At 43.8% G+C, this 26,196-nt stretch overlaps 1 protein-coding gene across 2 annotated transcripts; it reads right to left on the bottom strand.

Moving 5' to 3' along the window:
* Nucleotides 1–1,252: 1,252 nt before the first annotated feature.
* On the bottom strand, nt 1,253–26,196 carry znf710a (zinc finger protein 710a). 2 transcript variants are annotated; one of them, XM_053885639.1, is made up of 7 exons: nt 26,023–26,196; nt 25,052–25,141; nt 6,992–8,239; nt 3,631–5,088; nt 2,982–3,173; nt 2,737–2,911; nt 1,253–1,895 (listed from the first exon to the last, which is right to left on the bottom strand). In XM_053885639.1, the coding sequence occupies exons 3-7, from the start codon at nt 7,034–7,036 to the stop codon at nt 1,729–1,731; spliced, it is 2,037 nt and encodes a 678-aa protein (XP_053741614.1). In that variant the 5' UTR covers nt 7,037–8,239; nt 25,052–25,141; nt 26,023–26,196; the 3' UTR covers nt 1,253–1,728. The 2 variants fall into 2 exon arrangements, with proteins under 2 accessions (XP_053741614.1, XP_053741613.1); XM_053885638.1 differs by lacking the exon at nt 6,992–8,239.

Genomic DNA, 26,196 nt, shown 5'->3' with positions numbered 1-26,196 from the left:
GGCAGGAAAGGTTTAACAACTCCCTTCCTCCCCCCCACCTACCTGAGCACTGTGATTTCACATTCTGCACGTCCTGCCGGAGCAACTTTGGCGGTGGAATGTTTTGTTGAATATATTGAGCGTTTCCCCCCCAAATCATTTTCCACGAGGTCCGCGGCCCTGTCACATGTCGGCCGCTTGTCGTCCATCACTGGGACCAGCCGGCGGCATGATGGATGATGTGCTCACAGACACACCGGGCCACTTCATATTTCACTCATTTATTTCGGGGGGCGGGCGATTCCACAGATTCATCTGCTTGAAAGGGGAAAACGTAAATGCAGGTTCTTGGACGACGTGTTGAGACTTTTCAGAACGCGAACGTGACTTCATAGGTTTAGGTTTTGTCAATGACATTGTAGGTATATATTTTTTACTTTGGCTTTCAGATATTGGAAAATATATGTCATATTTTAATAACATAATAATATAGTTCCAGTTCAAATATTTTATCATATCACATAGTTTCCTTCCGCTGTTTATTTTGGAAAAAATGAAACTTTTTTGACATGACTTTGATCCTGGTTGAACAGCTCAGTGGTTTTCAAAATAATCTGTAGCCACTGTCTCTCTTGTGAAAAAAATGTATGAAGAAAAGCTAATAATAATTTTAAAAAACTGGCAGAAGTTCATCAGACAGTATTAAGGTTCATCTTTCTACTTTACAATTTTTAAACGCTCAAATGAAATAATTTGCTTTTTTTTAAATCATATAATTTAATTGCAAATGCAAATTATTATGACTAAATTACTATTATAAAAAATAGCTTTTTGAAATTCATACATTCATACAGCATACTTACAATAACTGTACTTTCTCGTTTGCTTTTAATATCCATATTTTTGTTTTACTATGATTATACATTTTTTTCTGGCAATTTTTTTAGCTTCATTTTTTATATTACATATTGATATTGTTGTTTGACTGCTATTTTAAATGATTTATTGATCAGTCACTTTCGGATGTGGAAATGTTTTTTGTAGTATGCTAATGCAAAACATGAAAAACACAGCACATAAGATAATATATGTTAGTACTGTAATATATGACATCAAAACATAGTTTCTGCTTCACTACTACCCCCACTACAATTTTTTTGGAATATTTCAGGCACACATTCAAAATAACCAAACGCCTCTCCAGGAAGCAGAGCCATCACTGACGCATCTCAGAAAAGAATCCTGTTCTCTTCAAGCAAAAAACATCCAGAGATCAAGTCGTAACTTTTTTATTTCCTTTAGCATCTTCAGACATTCAAACATTTACATTCAAAGAACCAGTGACAGGCGTTCACGCCCAACTAAACCGCAGCGCCTCGGCGTGTCGCCGACATCGGTACCAGCTCGACCCGCTGATACATTCTGTACAGTACAATACAGGTTATGGCGAAACAACTGACGGGGTTTTTAATTTATCACAGTATAAAACAATATGTAACATTTCTAAAGAAGCTTTGGCAAGTTGAGATTCCTTCTCGGACCCTTCACATTATCAGAACCCGACCGCCCTCGTGGGATTGTCTCAGTGACTAAGTGCAGTTCGTAAATGTGCTTTTCTTCTCACCAGATTATCAGTAGTGTTTTGTGGTGAAGATTCCGAATAGCAACTCCAGTGTAAAAGCGAGCTGGGATTCAAACCCAAAACCCTGTTATTAAATGCTACGGGGGGGGGGGGTTCACTGTTTTAATCTATGCAGTGCTGCACCGCCCCGCCCCCTTCCCGTATGTGCTGTAATATTCCACTTGAGATATTTTGGCCACGTCGGGCGTGTTGGTGTTGTTGGCCCGGTTCTCTCGCTCGCTGAAGTCGAAGCTCTCCTCGTAGTCCTCGGGGGCTTCGGGGTCTTGAGGCGGCTCTGTGGGAGGAAGCAAAGACACAAGCGTGAGTGGTCCCCAGCTACACAGCTGGTCCTCCCACCGGCCGCGCAGCGTGTGTCTCCCCTGCTCAGTATCAGTCTGTGGTGACAGAGACAGACAGGTCTGATCCAGACACGTCTATTTATACACGCGGAGGGAGGGCCGCAACCTGCTAACACTCCCGAACACCACTGAAGCAGCCCGGCGATTACTGGAGCTCACTTTGAGTAAGGTGGCGCTAAAGTTCACTCAGCTAACTAACCCAGTCGCGGAAGAGGTCGATGCTAACACACTGCTAAAAGTACTGGCGACATTTGATGCGTAGCTTCCAACATGTTCACCCTTCAGTGGTCGCTAGCTTAATGCTAGGAAATGGAGAACGCCAAGTACGAAAAACAGGAAAAAAAACGATTCACATAAACGCATTCTTTGAACATATAAGAACCAGCACACACAAATCAGACTCGCGGGAACACAAACTGATACAGATTCCAAAAAGTGAGTGGGGGAAAACAGAAAACACACATAAGGAACAAACATGAATTGAAAAATAGAAGACACAAACAATATAAGACAAAACTCAAGACAACAAAACGGAAGGTAAACAAACACACACTGAAGCAAAAACATCAAAGATGACAGTAACAAAAGACACACTGAAAAACAAACACAAACTGCTGAGGGAAAAAAAACCCAAGCAAGTGAGAATACAACAGAAAGAAAGAAAACTGGTTGCCATCTTCAAACATTTGTTGTGTATAGTGAGCTGCTGTTCTGTTTGGTGGTTGGTAGTTTTGAGACTTCATGAGACTTCATCCCCCAGAGTTCCGTGGCGCTCACCTTGTCCTTCTATAGTGGTGTCCATGATGCCGTGTTTGACCTTCATGTGGCGGCTGAGGTTCCCCTTCAGGTTGAACTTGCTGGTGCAGTAAGGACACTTGAAGGGTTTGCTGCCGGCGTGGAGATGCATGTGGCCCAGCAGGTTGTACATTCTGTTGAAGGACTTCCCGCACACCTGAGAGACGACACACAACAACGTCAGCCTCAGAACATCCTCCGGTCCAAGCCTGAATCTGCTCACTCACCTTGCACTTGAAGGGCTTGACGGGGAGGTGGACAATCATGTGCGTCTTCAGGGTCTGCTTCTGGACAAAGGTCTTGAAGCAGACGTGGCACTGGAAGGGTCGGACGCTGGCGTGGATCAGCATGTGTCTCTTGAGGTTCGCCGACAGCGTGAACTCTCTGGCACAGACGTCACACTTGAACTCCTTCATTCCCTGTCCAGAGAAATCTCCTTTGTAAAGACCTTAAGATGACACGAGAGCCCCCAGCTCGCCCCCTTCAGTTGGACTGGATTAACCAATATTTGCTTAGCTCTTCTCCTCATGTACCTGAAACCCTCAATGCCACGTTTTCCAGAAGCATAAAAGAGACTTGAAAATGAGACAGAGGAAATAATGGAACGATTCATTAAACACAAAAGCTGTAACTCACAATACAAACATTTAAAATGGTGGGGGGTGCGAAGGGTGAGGGGGTGAGTCATAATCCTTTGAAGGCGATGTTTACAAAGCAGCTGGTTTGAAAAACAGAGATGGCGACGTGACTGCCTCACACACTCTGGGGTTTTCTTTGAATATTACAATGCATGTCGAGTGATAACATTTCGCTAATCTCGCCCAGATTAACCGTAATCCCGCGTTAAGAGTCTGGGAGCATCGATGATCAGGTTACCTTGTGAGTCAGAGCGTGCTGCCGGAGGTGGTGGATCTGGACGAACTCCATGCCGCACTCGGGGCAAACGTACGGCCGCACGTTCTGGTGCTTCATCAGGTGGTTCTGCAGCTGACTCCGGTAGGCGAACGACTTGTTGCACTCGGTGCACTGGTAGGTGGTGGGTCCCTGATGGGTGGCCAGGTGGCGTTTCAGGTGTGCGTACGTGGGGAACTCCATGCCACACTGGGTGCAGACGTGGCACTGGCCGTTCTCGTGCTTGCTCTCGTGGGTCCTGAGTTCGCTGGGGTAGGCGAAGCCGCGGCCGCAGAAGCGGCAGCTGTACGGCTTGACGTCCGTGTGCTGGAGCATGTGTCTCTTCAGGTGGCTGGTCTGCGTGAAGGCCTTTTCGCAGACGGTGCACTTGTGGGGACGGGTGCCTTGGTGGGTCAGAAGGTGGGTCTGGAGATGGCTCGGCTGCTTGAACAGCTTCCCGCAGTGGATGCATTCGTGAGGCTTGATCCCGCTGTGACCCAGGATGTGGGTCACCAGGTTGTACTTGGAGGTGTACGACTTCTCGCACATGCGGCACTTCCACCGTTTGAGACCCTCGCCCACATCCACGCAGTACGACTCGTCGATCTGTACGTTAATGTCCAGGCGGTCGATCTGCATCCTCCTAGCCAGACCCTCGGGGTCGGGCCACAGCGGGGCCTGGCTACTTTCCTCGTACTCTGCCTGCATGGACAAGTCAGTCGGCTCGTAGGTAGCATCCTGTGACTCATAATACCGGTTCCCTAAAGGGCTCCCATTCTCCCCGGTGGTCTTGAGGTTGAGAGCCTCCTCCTCTTGCTCAACCACGACCTCCTTTATCTTAGGCTCCTTTTCCCTGCACTCTCCCGCATCCCGTCCATCCGTCATTGGTTCCTGAGCGTTTCTTACGCATGAAGAGCAGTTTCCGCAGGAGTGTTCCTCTTTGAGGGGCGCCTTGGTCATCGGGACAGGGTCCTCCTCTTTACCGGGGCTCTCTCGCACATGGACGCAGGAAGGTTCCGTGTCGGCCTCCAGCTGTTCACCTTTGACCAGGGGCTGTTTGTGCGGATGAGGCGTTAGCTCTCCGTCACTCCTCGGCCGCTTCGTCCTCCCGCGCGGCCCTGCTCTCCTTAAATCGCTGCAGTGTGGCTGAGCTTGGGTGTTCCCCGTGGGCTCGGGAAGGTAGTCCCCGTTGGCCCCGATCAGCTGGTCAGCATACTCGTACTCCATAGTATCTGAGGGATTTGGAGGGGGCTCCCGGGACTCCCCGGTGTAGAAACCATTCGGAGCAATAGTGGCCCCAAAGATCTCATTTTGGGATATGAGGCCAAGAACAGCAGCCTGGGCCAGAGACAGCACCACCACCGGCTCCGTCTGGGTGCCTACATCCACCGGGCCATCCGTCACCTTCGGGTAAGTCCGCGCCAGGCACCCACTCTCCTCCTCCTGCAAGGACATCAGAAACATTAGCAGGACACTCTTACACCTCTCCCTGATCCGGACCAACTTTATACATTCAAAGTGGAAGAGTCAGCCGCAGCATCTCAAGCCTCAAATTGTAAAACAATTGTCACGTGTGCATGTTCGAGTCACACTTCTCAGAATAATAAGGAAGCTCCAGTGCTCGGACTCTTCTTCTTTTTGTCATGTTTTCTTGCAAAACACCGCCTTCACAGTGCTTCCTCACCCACGTTTTGTTGTGCAACTACAATAATGAAAAACCCAAATATGAATTTATCATCATAACCTCATCTCTATTTTAATGAACAAATATCAATACACTTTATACACAGAAAAGAAAAACTAGTGACAATTGACTTCCAAAATACATACATATATATTATTTGTAAAAAAATATTAGGAGGTAAATACTAAAAGGTAAGTACCACAAAGAATAGAAAATGCACTCAATCCATATTTGTCTTAAAATTTTTCTGCAACAATAACTGCAGCATTTTATGGAGAACCATCATAAAGAAAAGAATCAATAAAGTTTGAGCGTCAGATTGACTCATTCAAAACAGGAAACGTGAAGTTGAAACTAAAATACAAGTGGTGTTTTGGTTTCAGATCGACCTGGGTTTCTTTTCTCGGCAGCATTAGATAAGTCAGATGCATGTGTGAGCACCCAGCTTCCTTCCTCCGCGGGCTTCAGAATAATAACCAACACAACAAGGGCTGTGTGGCCGGCCAGGAAGTCCACTTCCGCCGACTGTCCTCGACACTTCCTCTGGGGTCTCGGCTTCGCAGTCCGAGTGACCCGAGTCTCTACATCACTATCAGCCCCATTCATGAGGTGCAAACGCGCCTTAGCGCCGCACTGTCAGCGACTTCATGACGGCTGCACTCAGAAGATGATCCGTGCCAGCGCCGCACTTGATCGAGATCCTGGCTCACTGTGTATTCCAGAGCCGAGGTCCAACAACATCATTGTCGGGAGGTCACGTGGACGTGTACTGTAAGAGTTAAAACTTCTGAATTGAATGAGAATGAAGTGAGCTGAGGAGAAACTCTCGCCAGACTTTCTTTTCAGACTCTTTAGAAGCACAAGCTGCTTCCTTTGCGGATACAATGGTGAAGGAGAAGGAAAAAAAAAATGTATGAAGAAAAGAAGAAAACGTAAAGGTGTGTGTGTGTGTGTGTGTCGGGAGAGGGGAGTAGACCTGGATGCCCTGATAACCACGTCATTTATAATTACTGCTTTTAAAGTCGTCAGACAGAGAGGCAGACAGTGTGTTTGTGAGAATGAAAAGGAAAGAGGGTGTGTGTGTGAGTGAGTGAGTGAATGAGAGAAAAAAGAGGGAGGGAGGTATGGAGGGAAGGAGAGAGAGCGGTAGGCGGGGGAGGAGGGAGGGAGACGAAGAGAGAAATGAGATGGAGGGGCTGAGAGATAAAGAAAGAGGGGAGGAGAAGGAGGGGAGGGAAGGAGTGAGCATGTGAGCATAGGGAAGAGAGAAAGGAAAAGGAGACGGGAAGAGGGGGGTGTGTGAAGGAGGGTGGTGGTGGTGAGGGGGGGCTCCAGAGAGACAGAGTGAGTGAGAAAGAAGGGAAGAGAGACAGAAGAAAAGGCACAGTCAAATGAAAGGCTGACAAAATGAAAGAGGAGAAAGACAGATGACAGGGAGGAAGGGTGGCCATCGCAAGTGTCCCGACTGTTGAAGTTGCAAAGGCACCAACTCGCAACAACACTGCGACACTCGCCTCCCCAAAGTCAACTCTTAAGTTGAATTACCAACAAAGTGCTAAACAACTCACGCCACCCCACCTCACACCACCAACCTGAGCGGCAGCCCCCCACCACCAGCACCAGCACCCTAGAAGCATTTGCATGTGGAGGTCACAAACTCACCACATTGTTCCTGGAGTGATGTTTGAGGTGTTTCAGGGATCTCATCCTTCAGGAGAAATGAGTGGAGTAAAAAAATCCACCTCCTATTTATATCTATGGGAGAGTGGGGCGGTCCCACGGCTCATCCTCCTCCTACTGTTGCTGTTATCAGAACTGACTGTGCCTGCCCCCCCTCCCCTCCTCCTCCCCACACCCCCCTTCACAGACACACACGCACGCATACACACAACACACACATCACCCCATTTCTTTCTCTTCCTCCCACCCTCTCCTTCCCATCTCACTTCTCTTTCTTTCCTCTTTTCTCTTACTCACACACAAACACACACACACACACATCTTATCTCTCTTCCTCACTACATACAATCCAGCGTGGCCCTTCAACACACATTTCTCTTCAAGGTGCACAGAGACAAGCTCTATCTTCTCCGGCATCGCACTGTACTTCACATTTCCTTCTTTTAAATGGGTGTGTTTGCATGCTTCATTAAAAGAAAATCCACTTCCTCTTTGCATCGTGTGAAACACGCACCACGGTGGAGCAGACAAAACACAATAAATTAAAAGTAACAACCTCATGATCAGACAACTTCACTGTGTCACATTCCGTCGACATTTTTTTCCTAACTTGTGACTGAAAACACAAGGCAAGCTGCAATAAACACACAACACTACTCAGATTAGCCAATTAACATTGTCATGCTAGTGGCTACAGTACGAAATTCCTTCCAACCTGCTTCTTCTGTTTATACATTTTCCTCCAAAATATTGCGTTTAGAGAGCTAGCGTGTCCATCTTTCTACTACCTGCCTGCCTCATTTCAAATCTAGCACTTCATGTCACATTTTGTTGACACAAACATGTAAACATGTAAATAAAGTTTGACTGAATACCTGCTTCTGCCATGTGCTGAGATCAAGTGTAAATAAGAGATCAATCTCTGCATTAAGTCATGTACAGTCGCTTAACATGAGCCACACTCTGGACCTGTAAAGGAAGTGCAGAAATGATGGGATATGTGCAGAGGACAGGAACAATACATATACATTCCACAACCCCCAAACTCCCCTCCTCCATAGGAGGAACTAGGCGCTACACATTTATTTCATAATTTGATATTTTAAGCCTGTAAATCCCACCTTCAAGAGTTTCACCGTCTCCAGGATAGTTAGCTTCATCCTCGGGTGCTTAGCTTTAGCGCCAGAATCCTGGCTGTAAACGGGCTTGGAGAAAACTCCCGCAAAAACACTGCGAAGCAAAACTATGTGTAAGCCAATCGGCAGCCAGGATTGTTGCACCGTCCATCCATTCATTCATACTATATCTTCAGCAAGAAAATGTTGTATTTCAATACCGATCCCATAGTGAAACATATACGGGACAGTTTACTTCATACTAACAAGAGAAACTGGCTATATATCAACAGGAGAAGGAAAGTGAAATAAACACTTGACCGTGGCCACAACTTCTTCCTGTTGCACAAACATAACTGTTGAGGCTGGGAAAGGCTCCAGCAACCCGGGTATAAGTGGCAGAAAATTGATGAAGAACAGACACGGAGAAGTGATGAAAATAATGTCACTCCGTCACACTGTCATGGCTGATGTCTTGTTTTCTTTGGCGCCATGTTTACTGTCGCAGCGTTTTGGACGGACGCCCCTCAGATCGGATCCAAATTCCCGACGTGTCATTCATCAGACTGCTTGATTGATGGCCAAGAGCGTCTGGATCAAAGCACAAATTTGGGCCAAGTGGCGGGTTTTGCATTAAATTTGCCTGAAAGTCAATGCAATTTTTAGGTACAGCAATTTCCGGCCCGGAATATTAGCCGCACCCACTGAATCTAAGAAGGAAAATAGCTCTTGTTCATCCATAAGCCGCACCGGTCTGTAAGCCATGGGTTCAGTGGTGCTGTCTGAGCTGTGGACAGGTCAGTGGTGCACCAGCCTAAAAACGTTTTTCAAAACTAGTTTTGAAAAGGCAGTCCAGCATCCAGAGTGAGGAAATAGAGGAAACAAGCTGCGTAATACGGAGCGTCTTGATTTATCCAGGCTGCTCTCGCAATAGACAAGGTCTCCAGCCCGGATCAAGTCAGCGGCCAAAACCAAACCCGCATGTGTTCAAGTCGGACTTTGTCTCGAGATAGTGTCTCACATCTTTTATTCACATTAAAGCCCTCAAAATGTGCTGTTTTCGCCCACGTGCCCAAAGTTCCGACACCACTGCCGGTCTCAGTGGCTGCTTCTCGAATCCAGACCTCCAGGAGATTGACTCTGTTAACGGAACTGTGGACACGCAGGCGAAAACAGCGCATTTTGAGTGCTTTAAGGGTAAATAAAAAACCTCTGACTTAATCTGATTTCAGCTTGTAAAAACCCATATATTAGACGCGCTGTTGTATTAGCCGCAGGGCTCAGACCGCAAGTAACGCCTTATAGTCCGGAAATTACGGTACTTGTAACTTGCACGACTTCTAGTTGAGACCTGAGAAAATTCAAGACCAAGGCTTTGAGGGCCCCAGACTGAGTTGAGACCAAACTGGACACAGTACAAATAGTTGGTTCCAATGAAAGCATTTCAGTTCTTATTTTGTTTCCTTCACAGTCTGAAATAAATGTGTGCTTCTATACAACCAATGTCATTACGCTTCAGTGCGGTCTGGTCACGGTCTCGAGGTCTCGACTACAACACTAAAGGTCGGTGGTTCAATCCCTGCCCTCTGACACGGTGCTTGCGAGTGTGTGCTGACTAGGCATCGCACAGCGCTGTACAACATGAGCCAGAGGTGGAAAAAGCTTTAACAAACACCTCAACTTTGTCAGCAGAGGAACAGTGGCTCTACTCCTTGACCGTCTGCCACTCCCCAAATGAAGGGCCTTTTCTTTCCTTTTGATCTTGTCCATTTGGTCTGACCATCTTCGGGGGAGGAGGAGGGTGTTACTGCAAACACTTCCCTTCTACTCTACAAGTCAAACTCAAAACCAACTTCATCAAAAATCCCAGACAGTTCAAAGAAAGAGAGGCCGTACGCCTGCGCTGGACATATTAAAGCTAGTGAACCCTTTAATAAATCCTTATATTCACTCTTCCAGGATCTACTGATACATTTGATTTACAGTGGAGATTATTGATTCAAAAACTAGGGACCTGAATTAAGGTCTGCTGCCTTTATTTATTTTGCTGCCTGCCTGCTGCCCTCCTGTCAGTGCCTCCTAAAATAAATGTGTTGCTTATGTACTTCTATGCATCGGTTACTGCACATATATTTTTCATTTTCTTTCATAATTTTTTTTTTTTATTGATGTATTTATTTTTGCTTGCTGTTGTTTACTTTGTTTGGTTTGCCTGCGTGTTCTTCTCTCACTTGTGTTTTGGTCAGTTTTGTCACATTTTAAAGACAGAACGGAGCAAGGAATGGGGTTAGAAATTGTGTTTACGTTGATAAAAGTGAAAAAAAAATATATGCGAAAGTATGTCTGTATTGTATGATATATATATCCACATTATATATATATATATATATATCCACATTATATATATATATATATATATATATATATATATATATATATATATATATATATATATATATATATATCCTTATAATCCAGATGAAAAAACACACACACATCTTTAAATGACTTTTACCATAGTTTCAAGTCACTTTAAAACAGCGCTGGACCGAAAATGTGCTTTAAATATGACGCCAAACTGCCGACGTGATTATGCTCGATTATAGAGTGAAATTTTAGCGAGAGAAATTCCACCTCCCTGGGATGGCGGCGCACTTATATGAAAGTGATCCCTGGTAAACAATGGAACCCCAGTTATGTCAGAGCCAAGTATGGAAGGTTAAATTGATTTACCAATGGCAGCAAGCCGACTGATTTCTATCGAGAATGTGCCGTTATCAATCCGACACAAATCAATAACACGAGGCTCCTGAAGGTGTTGATGACAGCGACGGCTAAACAAGAGGTTTGTTTGACTTTGTTTATTAATGCTATAATAATGTAAAAATTGTCTTTAAGTGGCAAGTTTTTTTTAAAAAAAGAAAGAATATTTATTTAAGTCAATGAACAGCCCAAGTTTGGAGCCGTGAGAATATAAAAGTGTCAAGAGAAAAGGGAAGGAGATAGAAAAGGCAGTTATAAGGGAGGGAGGAAGACAGACGAGGGGGAGGAAGAATAAGGAAGAAAGAAGCAGAAGGAGGGGGGAGTGAAGCTGAGAGGAGGAAGAGAGAAGGGGGGAGAGAGGAAAGAGCGGCGGTGGTGAGGGGCTGAAAAGAACAGAATACAGCAGAAGAAGGGAAAGAAGAGATGGGTGTGGGTGAGTCGGGGGGGTGAAGCATACGAAAGAGAGAAAAGAGGGGGAGTGAGGGGATGAGAGGAGATAGCGTCGAGAGAAAATATAGTGAAAGAAAGGGGGGAGGAGGTGGCTGAGGAGGACGAAATGAAAAGAGAAAAAGAGAAGGGGATGGTGTAAAAATAAAGGAAGAAGAGTCCATCAGCAAGAGAAAGGCGGAGGGGCGGTGGGGGGCAGCAGAATGAAGGAGGGAGTGAGGAGATAGAGACTGAGTGAGGAAAAGGAAAAACAGCAAGAGAAGACATTAACTATTGAACTTCCACATTTCTTTGGGGCTGTGAGGAGAAACAGTGCGGCAGCAGACCTGCAGGCAGCTCGTGTGCTTAAGAAGATGATCCTGATAATTCGACAGGTATTCTATTAGAACTTTACCTCTCGGCGGCAAAGGGGGAGGAAAGTGGAGGAGCGAGGGCGGCGAGCAGCGCGGACACATGCCAGTCGTGACGGCGCCGTGCATAAACATTTCCTGCTAAATAACAGGAAAGGGCAAACCTTGAAAACCTTGATCAATCATCAGCGGCTGGGAGTGCTGCGAGAATGAAAAAGATAGAGAGAGAGAGAGACGGGTGGGGAGGGGGGGAGGAGGAGGGAGAGATAGGGAATGAGAGTGCGAGGGAGGCGGCGGAGGGGAGGGGGGGTCTGAGGAAAGAGAAAGAGATTGAGTGAGGGTGTGAGTGAGGGGGAGAGATAGCAGGAAGTCGAGGGAGAGAATAGGAAAGAAAATAGAAGGAGAGCAAGGGAAGAAACAAAGAGATAAGAGGCTGAAAGACAAAGAAAGCACATGGAGGAAACAACAAGGGACACGTACATAAAACAACACAGAACTAGCCTATGGGGAAAATGGAGGAGAAAAAAAAAAAGACACTGACAACAAAAGTTTGGGGAAGAAATACACTGGCTCCTTTCCAGGCCCGAATCTTCATAACAGCGAGGAAAACCTGCTCGCTTGTCCGTTTACTTTGAAAAAAAAAAAAACTAACAGTGGAGAAGGCTGGGATGGATAATAAGCGTAAAATTTAATTCACTGCTTTCCACAGGTTCCAATGAGCGTATGAGATGGAAAGAGAGGGGGGGCATTGCCCACCTCTCAAGTGTACTAACACTCAACTGGGATTTCAAATGTGTGTTTGTGCGTGTGCACATTCGTCTGATGTCTGAGATCAGGGGAAGAGCGCAGACACACTTTCAGTTCCCCCTGAAAACAACACTCCTCTGACACGCGTGTCCACGCTCCGATTCCACCGGCGACGGCGCGTCCCTTTCTGCCCCTTCTCTCCTCGGTTTATCTCCGAAGCGACGCGTGTTGTGTGATCTCGCATCGACGAGGCGATAAAGGTCAAAGTTCAAGCTTTTTTTTTTTTTTTTTTTTTTTCGCAAGTCAGGAGAAGGTTAGCAAGTGAGATAAGGAGGGGATTTGGACACGAGTCTATTGTGTGGAGTGAAAGTACAGCCAGGAGTGTGAGCATTTAAATGACGTTTCTGGTGAGCAACAAGTGCCTGCCGTCCTCGACTCCTCAGTCAGGGCTGGTCAGGTAGTGGCTCTGATGACTCTGTTAGCTTCGAGGCCAGTCGCAGATAAGCAGCTTAAGTTGAGCTGAGACAACGCAGATAGAAATCGTTCCACCACAGGGTCAGACTCAGGGGGAGCACAAGTGTCTGGCCACCAACCATTGCTATGTTCTCGCCCAAACCTTCGGTTAGTGCTCAGCAACTGGCCTTTTTCTGATCTGAACTGTGATCATGACTCGGCCTTTGATATGAGGGTGGTCAACTTCCCAACCAAATGGATGAATGAAAACATCCGCTTGCTCCTGTTTCCAAACCGTTTGGACCACAGCTCCGTCTTGTTCATCACCAAACTGGGCAGCTTGGTTCTCAAATTCAACCTTGTCTGAGAGAAGACGACTGAAAATGGATTTATGAAGCTCTGACTTGTGCCACTCTATCCATCACACATATCCAGCACTTCCCCTTTTTCTTGCTACACTGCAAGAAAATGAAAAAATTGAAGATGCAAAATATACAAGTATTGAAAAAAAGTCATTGTAAGAACGCCCAGGTCTTAAAACATATATCACATATTTAATATATCAGTGTTTTTCAAGTCCTATAGAAACTCCCGATGTCCAGAAATCTCATGATTTATTTACTTTCAATAACAGTTTTGATTTTATCACTTCTCTTTCGCATGATTTTATTGTAGCTTTGAGTTTCCAGACAAATCCTTAGCATTCTTTGCCTGAACTTGCTTCATAAAAACAATTATTCTTTCTCTCTTCACATTTTGGAGCATATTTATTTTGTTTTGCATTTAGTTTTTCGCCAACTATTAAACCACAACGCAAACTTTGAAAGTCCACGAGTATCAAAGTTTTGAAGCGAGACGTCACGTTTGCCGTTAGCTCTGCGGTGCAGACAGTCTTTGGCGTTGCGGGTCCGACAAGGATCCCTCCCTCCATGGTTCTGTGGTGAAAGTGTGTGGTCAAGTTAGAGGCGCATCAGGTGTAAAAACAGCTAGAAGTTGCACTTGTGAGACTCTTGTTCAACATGTTCTGTCATTGTTTTATGGCATCATTTCGCCCACCTCTATCTCCGGTCAAATGAGGTGAAACTGGATCATTTTCCCACGGCACACCTGACACTCTCTCACGACACTCCAGTGTGCCACGGCACCCAACGTGAGGTTGCATTACACAGCTTCAACTACCTCGTGCACCATCCCTCGTCTCTTACCTCACCTCATCATGAACTTCATCTAAGTCAAATGAATCACTCTAGTACCTTCATGTCAACCTCAACTGTGAAGGCGGTTTTGGCCTCTGAAGCTTTGCTCGTAACAAACTGATAATCCAGACGCTTCGGCTAGAAATTCCAACCAAGCAAGGAGTGGCACAAATTTCAACCACAACTATCCGTCCCATCTGCCCAGTGTGTCGGAAGCCGTCAGACCTCCTCCCTTTCTACTCCCCCCCACCCCCCGTTTTCCTCCCAATGTATTCCAAGTGTTTGCTTTAAAATCTCCTGATCTGTGACCTGATCTGAAATTCCCTCCAGCTGAGGTTTCTGAGACGCTCTACGTCCACCCACTGAAACGCATGCGTCAAGTGGTTTCCAGAACTGACCAAAAAATGACCAGAGACTGTTCTACCAAAGAGAGATCAAATGAAAATTAAGGAGTGGAGATAATGAATTCCACAAACTGATCAAATGATAGAAGAGCGGCTTAAAAAACACACACCACCAACGCTCAGAAGAGCCAGTTCACCTCCATAAACGCCAAAACCACTGGTGCTACACAAGATAAAGACAAAGAAATGTTTGCGACAAACAGTATCAACACTCTGAATATTTTGTTATTAGTTGAATTGTTTTTAATTAGTCACAAATAAAGACCACAGAACCTGAATTTTAAGTGCAGATAAAGCAGCCACATCACTCCCAGCTTGGATGTGAGATTCTTCGGATGATGTTCTGACACACTGCGCTCTTCAAAGACAGAAGCCTCCTCATGTAAGATGCTGCTTGTTGAGTTCCTCACAGTGCTCACTACTGACACCTTCAGGAGCCTGAGATTTCCAGTTGAGAGTATCTTCTTAAACATCCAAAATCATTGTGACACTTTACAGCTGAAGCCCAATCCAGAGGTCACTTAACACGTTTGGACACAAAATTTTGACATTAAATTATGAAATCAATCAACTCCATGTGCTTTATAACAATGGATTACATAAGTATTATCTGTAAGATTACCCATGACCTGTCGAACAAGTCCAAATTTTGGGTGTGAAACATTACATTTCTGCTTAAACATGGAACAACTATAGTCAATCTTGCTCCTTCTTTCCCTGTAATGACTAATATGTTTGACTGAGTCACAACCGTGTCCTCATCCGTGGAGTGGTCGGGGGAGTCTCCCTCGAGGCCCAGGGACTGAACATTGTTTCTCAAGGTCATGATGCTATGTAATAACAATGTGCTGACTGCTTATCTCATTTACACATTCGTGCTGTGCACACGCCAAATGTGTTGGTTGTTGCAGTCTAGTCAGGCTGAGTCATGGTTAGACAGCGATACAGAACTACAGTTTGTAGTTCTATGCCCAGCCATTTATTTGATCCGCCACATGGAATCTTGGACGGTGCAAATTTAATTTTACTGTAATTTCCACACTATTGAGCGAACCAGAATATTAGCCACACCCACTAATTTATTGATCTTGTTCATACTGTACATAAGCTGTACTGGTCTGTGAGCCGCAGGTTCAGAGGTGCTGTCTGCGCTGTGGACAGGTCAGTGGTGCACCAGCTTCAAAACAATTTTCCAAAACTAGTTTTGAAAATGGGGTTGAGTGAGAAAATAGCTGAAACAGTTCGGAGTGTCTTGATTTATCCACGCTGCTCTCACAATAGACAAGGTGTGGTTCTCCAGCCGGAATGAAGCACGCGGCCAAAACCCGACTCACTTGTGTTCACGTCAGACTTTTGAGCCGAACACACTTTGTCTCGAGACAGCGCCTCGACATCTTTTATTGACATTAAAGCCCTCAAAATGCATTGTTTTCGCCCGCGTGCCCAAAGTTCCGACACCACAGCCGATCTCGGCTGCTGCTTCTTCCATATGATCATTCCAGACCTCCAGGACTCAGAGGCAAAAACAGCGCATTTTGAGCGCTTTAAGGGTAAATAAAAAGCATCAGATTTCATCGATTTCATCCTGTAAAAATCCATACAACAGCCGCGCTGTTGTATAAGCCGCAGGGCTCAGACTGCGAGAAAAAAGTAGCGTCTTATGGTCCGGAAATTACAGTACTTAAAGACTCTGAGTCATCACTTTCAGCATTTTTATAAAGAATAAAAAACACAATTTTCCAGCAGTAATGTATGGTCATGGTCATTAGCACTAACAGTCCACAAAATGGCCGTGTGAATTATGTTTGTCATGCTACAAATAAAAGTTATGCACCATCATTCATATGAATATGAATTCTATGTCTGTGTACATTTATGGATCACAATAAGAACTTCAAGAATAATGTTGAACATGAGGGATAGTCTACAATGTGCAACCTTTCAAGGAGAAATCTTCTTTAAATGGATGTAAATTTACATTTTATATTAAATTCATATAATATACATATACACATAATATATAATTCTAATTCTAATTCTAACTTGGGTTTAATGGAGAGAAGCCGCACACGATCAAAGAACACCAAAACGTAGGATCGTAGAGAGAATGGAGGACTTTTGCTTATGATCATGGTTTTATACCTGTTTACTATAGACACAACTCTCAATAACAGTGGTGGTTACTGAGGCTCTGAGCCAGAGTTGGGCTGTTAGATCGAGTCGAGCCGATGACACATTTCTGATGTCTGATGTTGGATCTGATCAGCAGTCACACGATTTGAAGTTAGTTCAGGATTTCACGTTGTTATTATCTAAACCAGAATTGACGCCTTGAAGAGCTATTTTACTCAGCGTAGCGTCAAACTGTCCGGCGCTCCAGCCCGTGACGTCGCCTGAACAGAGACACGCAGCTGCTGACAGCCTCGCAGATACCAACAAGTCTGTGACTGGCTACTCATAAACATAAACAAGTCATTTGTAATTGAGAATGCATGTAGATTAAAAGCTGACTCCGGAGTTGCAGTCCGCTGATGTCACGCGGAACCCAGCGGCCTCTGACTTTATGTAAGCAGTGTTAAACACTGAGCCATTCTGTCGTGGTTGGAGACAGACTCCGGGGGAGAGTAGAACACAACCCCGATCTCATTATTACCTGTTTATTGCGTGTGTCTCAGAGATCCTGCATTGGTGCTCGGATACGTCCATCTGCTGCTTTTCCTCAACAAAAATTTACATCTGCAAATTGCTTATGATACAGCCAGAAAAGACGGGACCTGGTTCAGATTTGATCTTGTCCCAAAATGTTAGGCGAGGTTCAGCCATTGTCCGTTTTACACGCTCATACTCTGCATCAGGGGTAGCCAACCAGTCAGAGGCTGAGAGCCACATTGTTTTACTGTGTTGCTGAAAAGAGCCACATCCTACAAATATGTCAGGCTGTAAGGCTCACCTGAACAGCTGGTCACGTGGCTTAGTATAGCGGTTAAAGCACCTCCCTGTGTGTCACAAGGTTGATGGTTGGCGTCCAGCATATGTCTCTTGTGTATGTATTTTTAAAAATGATTCATTTTACAGTGACCCTCCTCGAAATACATAAGGTACATAGAAATGTGTGCGCCATTTATTTGACTTATATTTTTTTTTTTTACGTGGCTCATGCCACCAATAACGTGGCCCCGGTCTGTGTATGTGAGCGACGCTGCAGACTGGAGCATCTCATCTTCCCTCCACTGAATAAAACAGACTTCACAAGGATCAACAATGAATAATAGGTGAGACTCATTCCATATGTTCAGTTTAACGTGGAACTAAGTCATGTAAATCGTGTTGATCTGGTGACGGTCCAAGTCTTAGGACCGCAACTCACATCGGCATTGAACGTGCTCCAAGCCGGTCTGGATTAAAGACTATGGTTACATGCAGAGACCAGGGCAATAGCTCGATAAAGCAAGCACGAATGTGTCATTTCTCCCCGGTTTAACATGCAGTGCACAGAAAATTCTACAATGATAAACTAGTGTTACTTCTGAGGTCCAGAATCAGCATGTCGAAGCAATGGTTCAATGCCGTCACCATCATGGAGCCATCACCATTGTCAACGCACTTCCTTCGGCAGGTTTTTGGAGTAAACTCGCAAGTTTCTGAATAAAATGAAATATTCAGATTGTGTTTTTTTTGTATCACACAACGATAGGTGTTGAGTGACTAAAGCACAGAGCTTTCACTCACTTAGCAACCATGCTAACAGTTGCTAACACGGAGGTAATGTTGTCTTCTTACACCAAGAAATCTCATCTTCTAAACTACTTGTGAGAACTAGGAATAAAAACAACCTGAGTGAATGAATTTGAAAACAAACCTACACATCAACAGGTCATCATTGTCAAGAGTGTTCACTGCAGACAACGGCCGAGGAAGTTACTCACACATTTACACTTCTCAATGGTATATTATGCAATTAGACTGTTGAGCGACATGGCTACACGCTAGCTTGGTTGAGCTCTTAGCGGCACTAACCCTGCGGCTTATCGACTGGTGCGGACAAAAAAGATCTATTTTCCTTCTTAAATTTTGTAGGTGTTAATATTCTGGGGCGCTCTATAGTTCGGAAAATACGCTACATGCATTATAAAAGTTCAAGCTTAGCCGCAATAACTGGGTTTTCTGGGCCCTTATGTAACCGCAGTCGATGTCTCTGTACATGTCCTGCTCCTACACCATAATAAATCATACATACATACATATTATCTGCAAAGAAAAGAATGAAAAAAGGCGTGAAATTTTGACACAACAAATCTGATGACGCCTTCAGTATCTTCCCTTTTACCGTCTCTAAACAGATGTTAGTGAGGATGAATTACACATTTCATTTTCAAAGTTTCTTGAACATGGAAGCTGACAGTTATTTCCTTTAAATAGTCTTCAGCTGTCCTCAGGTGTCATCTGACAAATGACACACAGAGAGTCACTGTGGTTAGCGTGCTACTGAGCTAGCGCTCTATAGACTGGAGGTTTGACTTGAAACGATACATTTGGCTATAAATTAAAGTACATTAAAGTGCACAACACACATTATTCCCACTCTATAATATCGCCTCAAGTTAAATCAAATGGCATCTATATCTGTTCATCCATATCTATAGTTCAATATGAGCAAGGAAGTGGGGGGACTATATTAATAATACAGCATATTGACTTAAATTCTCACTTTAACTTTATTTATATGGGCAGGCCTGTCTGGTGGCAGAAACCAAGTTCCAAACTGAAAATTGATATATTCACAAAACACACGAAAATAAAAAGGATAATAATGACTTGAAATAAAAAGGCTCTCTGTTTTCAGTAGAAACGCCACTAAATAAGACGACAGGATATTAAGAATAAATAGCTCTGCTCGGAGACAACATTGAAGAAAAAGGAGTGGGGAGAGCTGGAAGAAAAAAAAAGTCTGAATATAAAGGAGAAAAGACAGAGTTGAGGGAGGAGAGGAGAAGAGCATTCAGCAAGGAGGATATAAAAGGAACAGAGAGGGGGGCGAGGGAGTGAGACAGAGAGCTATGGAACGAATAAGAGTGAAAGAGAAGGGAGAAAGCATAAGAGAGAGAGAGAGGGAGAGAGAGAGACAGAGAGGAAGAGGGGGGCTTGAGAGAGCAAGAGAGAGAGATCAAGTGAAAGAGGGAGGGGGAGCGAGTGAGAGAAACAGACAGAGGACGAAAGAGAAAAGACATAGAGGAGAGAAAAACAGAGAGGGGGAAGGGAGAAAGAGGGAGAGCCATGAGAGACTCAAAAACCACTGAATAAAAAAAAAAAATCCTCTCTGTCTGTAACTCCATATAGATGTATAAATATGAATCCTAATATATGGCCATGTTGCATTTATTCAAGGGGAAGGGCGGCGCAATTCAACAGTTCATTCAATAAGTCGGCAAACACACGGCGAGAACTCATATCGCCTGATCTGGATTGCAGTATTTCATTGCAGCAAGGTGGATTCTCATGAGAAGGTGCTTCAACCCGCTCTCCGTCAAGTCGTTTTTTTTTTTTTTTTTTTACTTTAAAGAGTATGCACACTGAACCAGCTCCCTCGTCTGGACAGACGACTACAGAATTGGCCGGTGCTAAATAGTTAAATTGGCCCAGGATTGACTCAAGGTGAGGCCCCCACGGTGGACACACGCACACACACACTTGTGGGTCTCTGGAGTGCCTCGTGTGGTGGTCAGAGGCGACTGCATTCACGCCCTCAGACAACCGCTGTCCCTCTATGGCCCTTTGTATTATTCCTCCACCTCCCGGTAACAAATTTCACTCGGAATTACTTTTCTTGCGTCCAAGTTTCATTCTTTTAAATCAAACCCTTTGTCTATCTCTTCTTTTGTACCTTCCTGCTGTTTCCATGGTTACCTCTCTCTCTGCTCTGTACACTATCTATCTCTTCCTCCGTTTGCCTCTCTGTCTCTCTCACTCTGTTCTTATCTTTCTCATTTTGCTTTCATCTCTGCTTCCCTTCCTCCTGCTTTATCCCACACCCTCCTCACTCCAGCTTTTATCTCTCTTCACTTTCATCTGTCTTTCACCTTTCTCTCCCCTTCAAGCCTGCCATTCCATCATGCCTCTTTTTTTTTTTTTTTTTTTTTTGGTTCTTACTTATAGAGTGAAAGTTTTATCGCTTCCCCTGTCAATTCTGCATTTTTAATCATTTCCAATTTATCCAGCCCACTCTCCACGAGCCTGGCATTAAATTGTCTTGAGCAGAACCGGAGCGTGTGTGAGAGAAACCATAGGTGCGCCGGGCTCCTTTCCTTTTCTATCATAAGACAGATTTCTGTCATGATATCTGAAGATTAACTGGCTGCTGAGGTTTTGTCTTTCAAGGCTCCGGTAATGGATTTCCTTGCCTTTACATTCCTATATGTATCACGACGGCTGCCTCTCCTGCTCAGCCGCAAATGTGAAAACCGATGCTTTTGTTTATGATTTACGTGTATTGGAGTGGAGCCCCGCGGAGAATAAAGCCACTGAGCAGGTAGTGCTCCTCAACATGAGGCCGCCTGCTGTCATTTCTCCCCAGAAATGAAGATGTTCTTGTGAAATGCTTCCCTTCACGCACCTCAGTTGGAAGATAATCATATTCACAAACAGATTCGGTTGGTTTAACGCGCCGGCACATCATGAGATGCAGTGCTGTGGTGGACTCACACCACTTAACCGCAAACAGTGACTGGGGGCCGCTGAGACGTGCCCCACTGACAGCCAGCAGGACAGTATGGAACCGGCCTAACGGAACTCCTCTATTGGGTCGTCGTCCATGGTGGTATACATGGAAGGGGGAGTGTGTCTCCGTGTCGGAGACAAACTCATTTCCCAAAGACACTGCATGTGGTGTGGGAGGAAGTTTTGTTCTGCAGCTTTGACTGAAACTAACCTCCCTCCCCTCTCCTCCCTTGCCTTTCCCTTCCCCTTAAAGTACCACAACTATTCAGAAAAGAGAATAAAGAAAACCTGAATAGAGGAAGGGAGAAAAATGGGCTCCCTCAGTGAGAAAGAGAAGAAAAAACAATGAAAGCAGAGGGAATGAAAAGCAGCAAATGAAAAAAAATAAGGAGAGAAAGAAGGACAGAGATAGGGAGGGGAGACGGAAAGATGCAGCACATAAAGCAGAATGAGAAAAACAGGGCACTTAAAAACAGCATCTCAAGCCAGGGAGGAATATATTCAACCCAAATGGAGTTTTCATTTCTAATTAGATACATTTATTCCCAGTGTTTTATATGTAAAGCTTTAAAGAAACATGTCTAGAATTTGATCCAACCGTTTTATATTTTTTGTTCCCATGTTGACTGTGTAGTTTTTATTTGCATAATTGGAATTACATTGTTTGTATTCTTCTCACTTGTCCCCAGTGTGCAGCTGTAATGATGAAATTTCTCATCTGAGAGTCTTGTACAACTTTAATCAAACACAACTCCCAAATCTGTCCCTTGCAGCAAGAAAATGACTCCATATCATTGACGTCACAGTCTGAAGCTCATGTCACTATTAAGATTTAATACCTATAATTATGATGCAAAATATCCAATATAGTTTGTAAATATTTCCTTTTCTCTCCACATTTCCCATCATGCCACAGCAGGTCTTTGACCTCAACCCGTCTTCCTCCTCCTCCATGGCCACTCCTCTTCAGTCCACTTCACATCCTCACTCACCACATCCGCCCACCCCAGCGTCCTCTTCAATCCCCACAATTCTGGTCCAACACTGGCTCTCCTCCCCACATGGCCAAACCATCTGGCCTCCCTAAATTCGTCTCCAGACTTCTCATCTACTCATTTCTGATCTTGTCCATATCACTCCAAATGACAATGAGAATATCTTCATCTCCGACTCTTCAAACTCGACTTCCCAAGTCACTAAAGCATAACTGGGCAAAGTGTGGCTTGGGGGCCAAATGTGGCCTGTTGCCTGTATGTAGGCAGCCCTTCTGAAGTCAGACTTAAAACTATCAAACTGAGCCTGTAGAAATGTTCCTGACAGCAACCTAAAAGACGTGCATAGTAGCTTTTAGTGTGTTTAGTAGTGAAATATTTACTACTAAATCCTCACATTGATGTAGAATTGATATTATATAAAGAAAGCTAAGACCTCTGGCCAAATTTAATTTACATTTAATTTAATTTCCAGCCATTTTTTACTCAGTATTAATGCCCTGTATTTATTTAATGTATAGAATAGGTGTAATAATGATAATAATAATATTTTAAGTGTAATAAGTCAAATCAGAGGGTTGGTGAAAGAGAAAATATTGACATGAAAGTCAAATTATATCAATTATAAAATTATATCAATTATAAAATGTTATTTATTTATTTATTAATGACGCATTTATAACCCAAATTTCCCCATTGTGGGAAGAATCTAATCGCCACAACAAGATGAACCTGGTGATTGAATGTGGTCTGCAAACTGCGTCCTGAGTGTCGCGTGTTGATGACATCATGCTATGTACTGTCGTCTCCTTCTGGAATGTCTTTGAGTCTCTCATTATTAAGCAAAACCTTTTACTAAGGAAACATTTATTTCAACAAAAGAACACAGGAACAATGCAATCTGAACGTCCTTCATAAACTGAATGGCTCTGAACTTTTATTTACTTAAACTGCACCATGTCAGGTTGTGGTTTAAAAACAATTTGAAATTTTGAAATCTCAGAGCAGAACAGCATAACACACAACATTTTGTGAACACACCTGCGACTAGTCGACTGTCAATATGGTAGTAATACAACAACTGCTACGGTTTACGACAATTTGCATACATTTCTCTGTTTCCTAATCACTATCTACAACGCTGTCTGTGTGTTTGACAACCCGTACACGTCATACCCCGACTACTCGTTCAGCTAGTCTGCGACTATTCGACTTGTAAAATTGTTTGCAGCAGTTGACAATCATAGGAATGAACGGCGTAAATCCAGACAAACCTTCAGACCAACAAGAGAACATCAAGGGCAAGTTAGCCTGTCCCAAACCAGCCCTGAACTTTATTCAAATATGTCCAGAGATATTCTGTTCACAAACACACGATAAAATTACAGCCTCAAGACGCCACCGCGATTGTCACGAGATAATAACCACTTTCGTAGGTTAGTTTTTGTCATGGCACGAACACCCTCTTGATATATCCCTTGCTTCCCATGTAGAGGATTCTTCTTTTGATTTGTTGGCCCCTCAGCCAGAAGACATGAAACTCCCCACCCTTGCTCTGCATGTCTCCACCTGTTCCACCCACCCTGCACTGACTTCTTCACCCACCAAGTGACTCGAAACAAAGGTGGCTCTTATTATACACTTGTGCGAGTCAGAACTCCAATACTGTCGCCCCAGGATGCTACATGAAAGATCACTACAAAACGGCTGTTTTAGAGAGTTGCTTTTTAACCCGTGGACATCGCCACGCACCAACAGATGAAAAGGTTCAAATCAAAGACCAAAATCAAAGACCGCAAAGAGTTTCTCCTGTTGCTCTTTGGCTGACTGCAGACTGGTCACGGGCAGACCATTTTAGTATGCGCCGCAAAACCAAATCAAAACAAGGAAGATGGAACTGATTGAACCCTTTTAGACTTGTGTTTTTGCTTTTACTTCTCTTCCTCCTCTCAAGTGAACAGCGTGAATAAACAAAGAGTGCCCACCAGGCATGAATAGTCTTGCTTTTTTCTACCATGACATTTTCACAAAAATCTTTCCACTCTGAGGAAATTTGCGAGTGGTGTCCCCTGAAAGCCATTTGTCATTCACTTTATGCTCAACTTCCCAATTTAGCACCTTGAAAAGCCTTTCCAAAAACGTCAGGGCAGAGGACCTGACAGACCTTAAGGTTGCTTACACGACCCAACATTGGACCGACCCCTGACCCAGCCTGGCTCTGGAGCCAATATGGCTGCTCCTTAGTCGATGAAATCTTGAGTGGATTGTCAGTCATTTTGAGTCCATCAGACGGGAAATTTCCCTCCACATCTGAAGTCGTCGAGGGTTAGGAAAACAAAACGTCGGAGTTTTCTAGTAAAACAATGACTCACTGAGAGACAGGGTGGGAGGCTAAAGCGTCTATCTACAGGAGACTCATCAACATGCAGGTCACTTTCCTTGAACGCTTGTATGGAAATGTCCATCTTGAAGGAGGAGAAGTGATACATCCTTATTCGGATTATATCTCTAATATGGTTGGCCGGCATATTGGAACACCACAGTTTGAAATTTGGGTTTTCCCTGTCACTCTCACTGAAGCTAAGACCTTAAATTCTATTTATGATCCCGACTAGTATTGCTCACACCAAAAACCTGATCAGAACTTACACCCAAAAAAGACCGATCATCATTAATGTTCATAGTGAATTCACACTTGGAACATTACGAATCTGAGAGTGATATACATTAATGTTACACTCCCCACATACAGAATCATTCTTTCATATTTAAATCAACTGTGCCACTTTCTAACAAACTTTTCCAAACGCCTGCCTCTATTTTTAGGCAACATTTTCTCATGAAACTATGTTGAAACAAACCTCTTCAAAGGTCGACATGCTCTGTGTGATTCCTCCTTCCAAGGTATCATGCAGATCTTTCACCATTTCACTAGACGGCTTTGTCAATCCCTGTAAGTCATGATGAAGGGAGGAGAGCGATTAGTCCTTTGAAGTTCTTTCTCTATTCCCACCCGTTGATAAAAAGAACTGAAAGATTTAAACTCATTATGAAGGTAAAATTATAGCATGCAATGGTCGGGGAGGTAAATGACTCACTCCAATATGCATTAAAGGAGTTGGGATTAAAGGCTTAAGTCGTTTTTATTTAAAGCTTCAAGAAACTTTTTTGTTTGCATTATGAAGTAAAGCTTGTAGATATTTTTGGTTTATCCATTTCAAGTCTCGGTTTCTTATTGTAACCGCCAGCTGATGATTTTATTTTAAATTATCTGTGAACAAAGGTTTCTTCATTGTTTTAAGATGTCCCATGATGTTTACATTACTGTATACGTTTCATGCCTTGTTTTTTTCAGCAAGACATTCTCCCTATATATAAAGATATATAGGGAAAATGTCTTGCTATATATACAGAATTGACAATGAAAAATATTCCTACACATTGGTCAACTGTTATTGAGATGTAAATTAAAAACCTTAAATTTTAGTTGCGTTTATTTACATTTCAATATCTTTTTTTTATAACTAAAATCCATGTAGCCGTTTCTCCTGAACAACAATATACATTGATTTATTTACTTGACACATCACAATTGAGATTATTTCAAAGGAAATCCAGTGATGTTGGATTTCCTCTCTTGCCAGTAGATGGTGCAAATGCTGTTTTCAAAGAACGAAAGCAAATGAAATAAAATACCTAAAATCTAGAAAGACTCATTCCTATTCACAACATGGCATTACACAAAAGATACATTTATATAACCACACATATTCATCGTAAATCCAGACTTCGTCTATACACACACAGCACCGTTATACGCACTAACACATACCCTTATATTGAGTAAGCAGAGACGAATCTTCCTGTACTCCGTCTTCACTTTCTAAAGGCAGTTGCTCTTGACTGTAAACATTAGGTGTTGGGTGCGATCATTTTAATATAAGCCAAACACCGTCTTTGTCCAAGTTGTGTTGGCAGGCAATCGAAAGGCACTTTATTGTTTTTT

This window comes from Synchiropus splendidus, chromosome 14 (assembly GCF_027744825.2).
Source record: "Synchiropus splendidus isolate RoL2022-P1 chromosome 14, RoL_Sspl_1.0, whole genome shotgun sequence".
Lineage (NCBI taxonomy): Eukaryota > Metazoa > Chordata > Actinopteri > Syngnathiformes > Callionymidae > Synchiropus > Synchiropus splendidus.
Note: the sequence above shows the minus strand (reverse complement) of the source record. Positions and strands in the feature narration are given on the sequence as shown.

Bases quoted from the DNA above. Each gene is read 5' to 3' on its own strand.
- znf710a (XM_053885638.1), bottom strand. From the start codon at position 25,117: ATGGTGAAAGATCTGCATGATACCTTGGAAGGAGGAATCACACAGAGC. The intron at 3,174-3,630 runs GTAACCTGATCA...TTCTCTGGACAG, and splicing joins AGCACGCTCTGACTCACAAG to GGAATGAAGGAGTTCAAGTG. The intron at 2,912-2,981 runs GTGAGTGAGCAG...GTCGTCTCTCAG, and splicing joins TCAAGCCCTTCAAGTGCAAG to GTGTGCGGGAAGTCCTTCAA.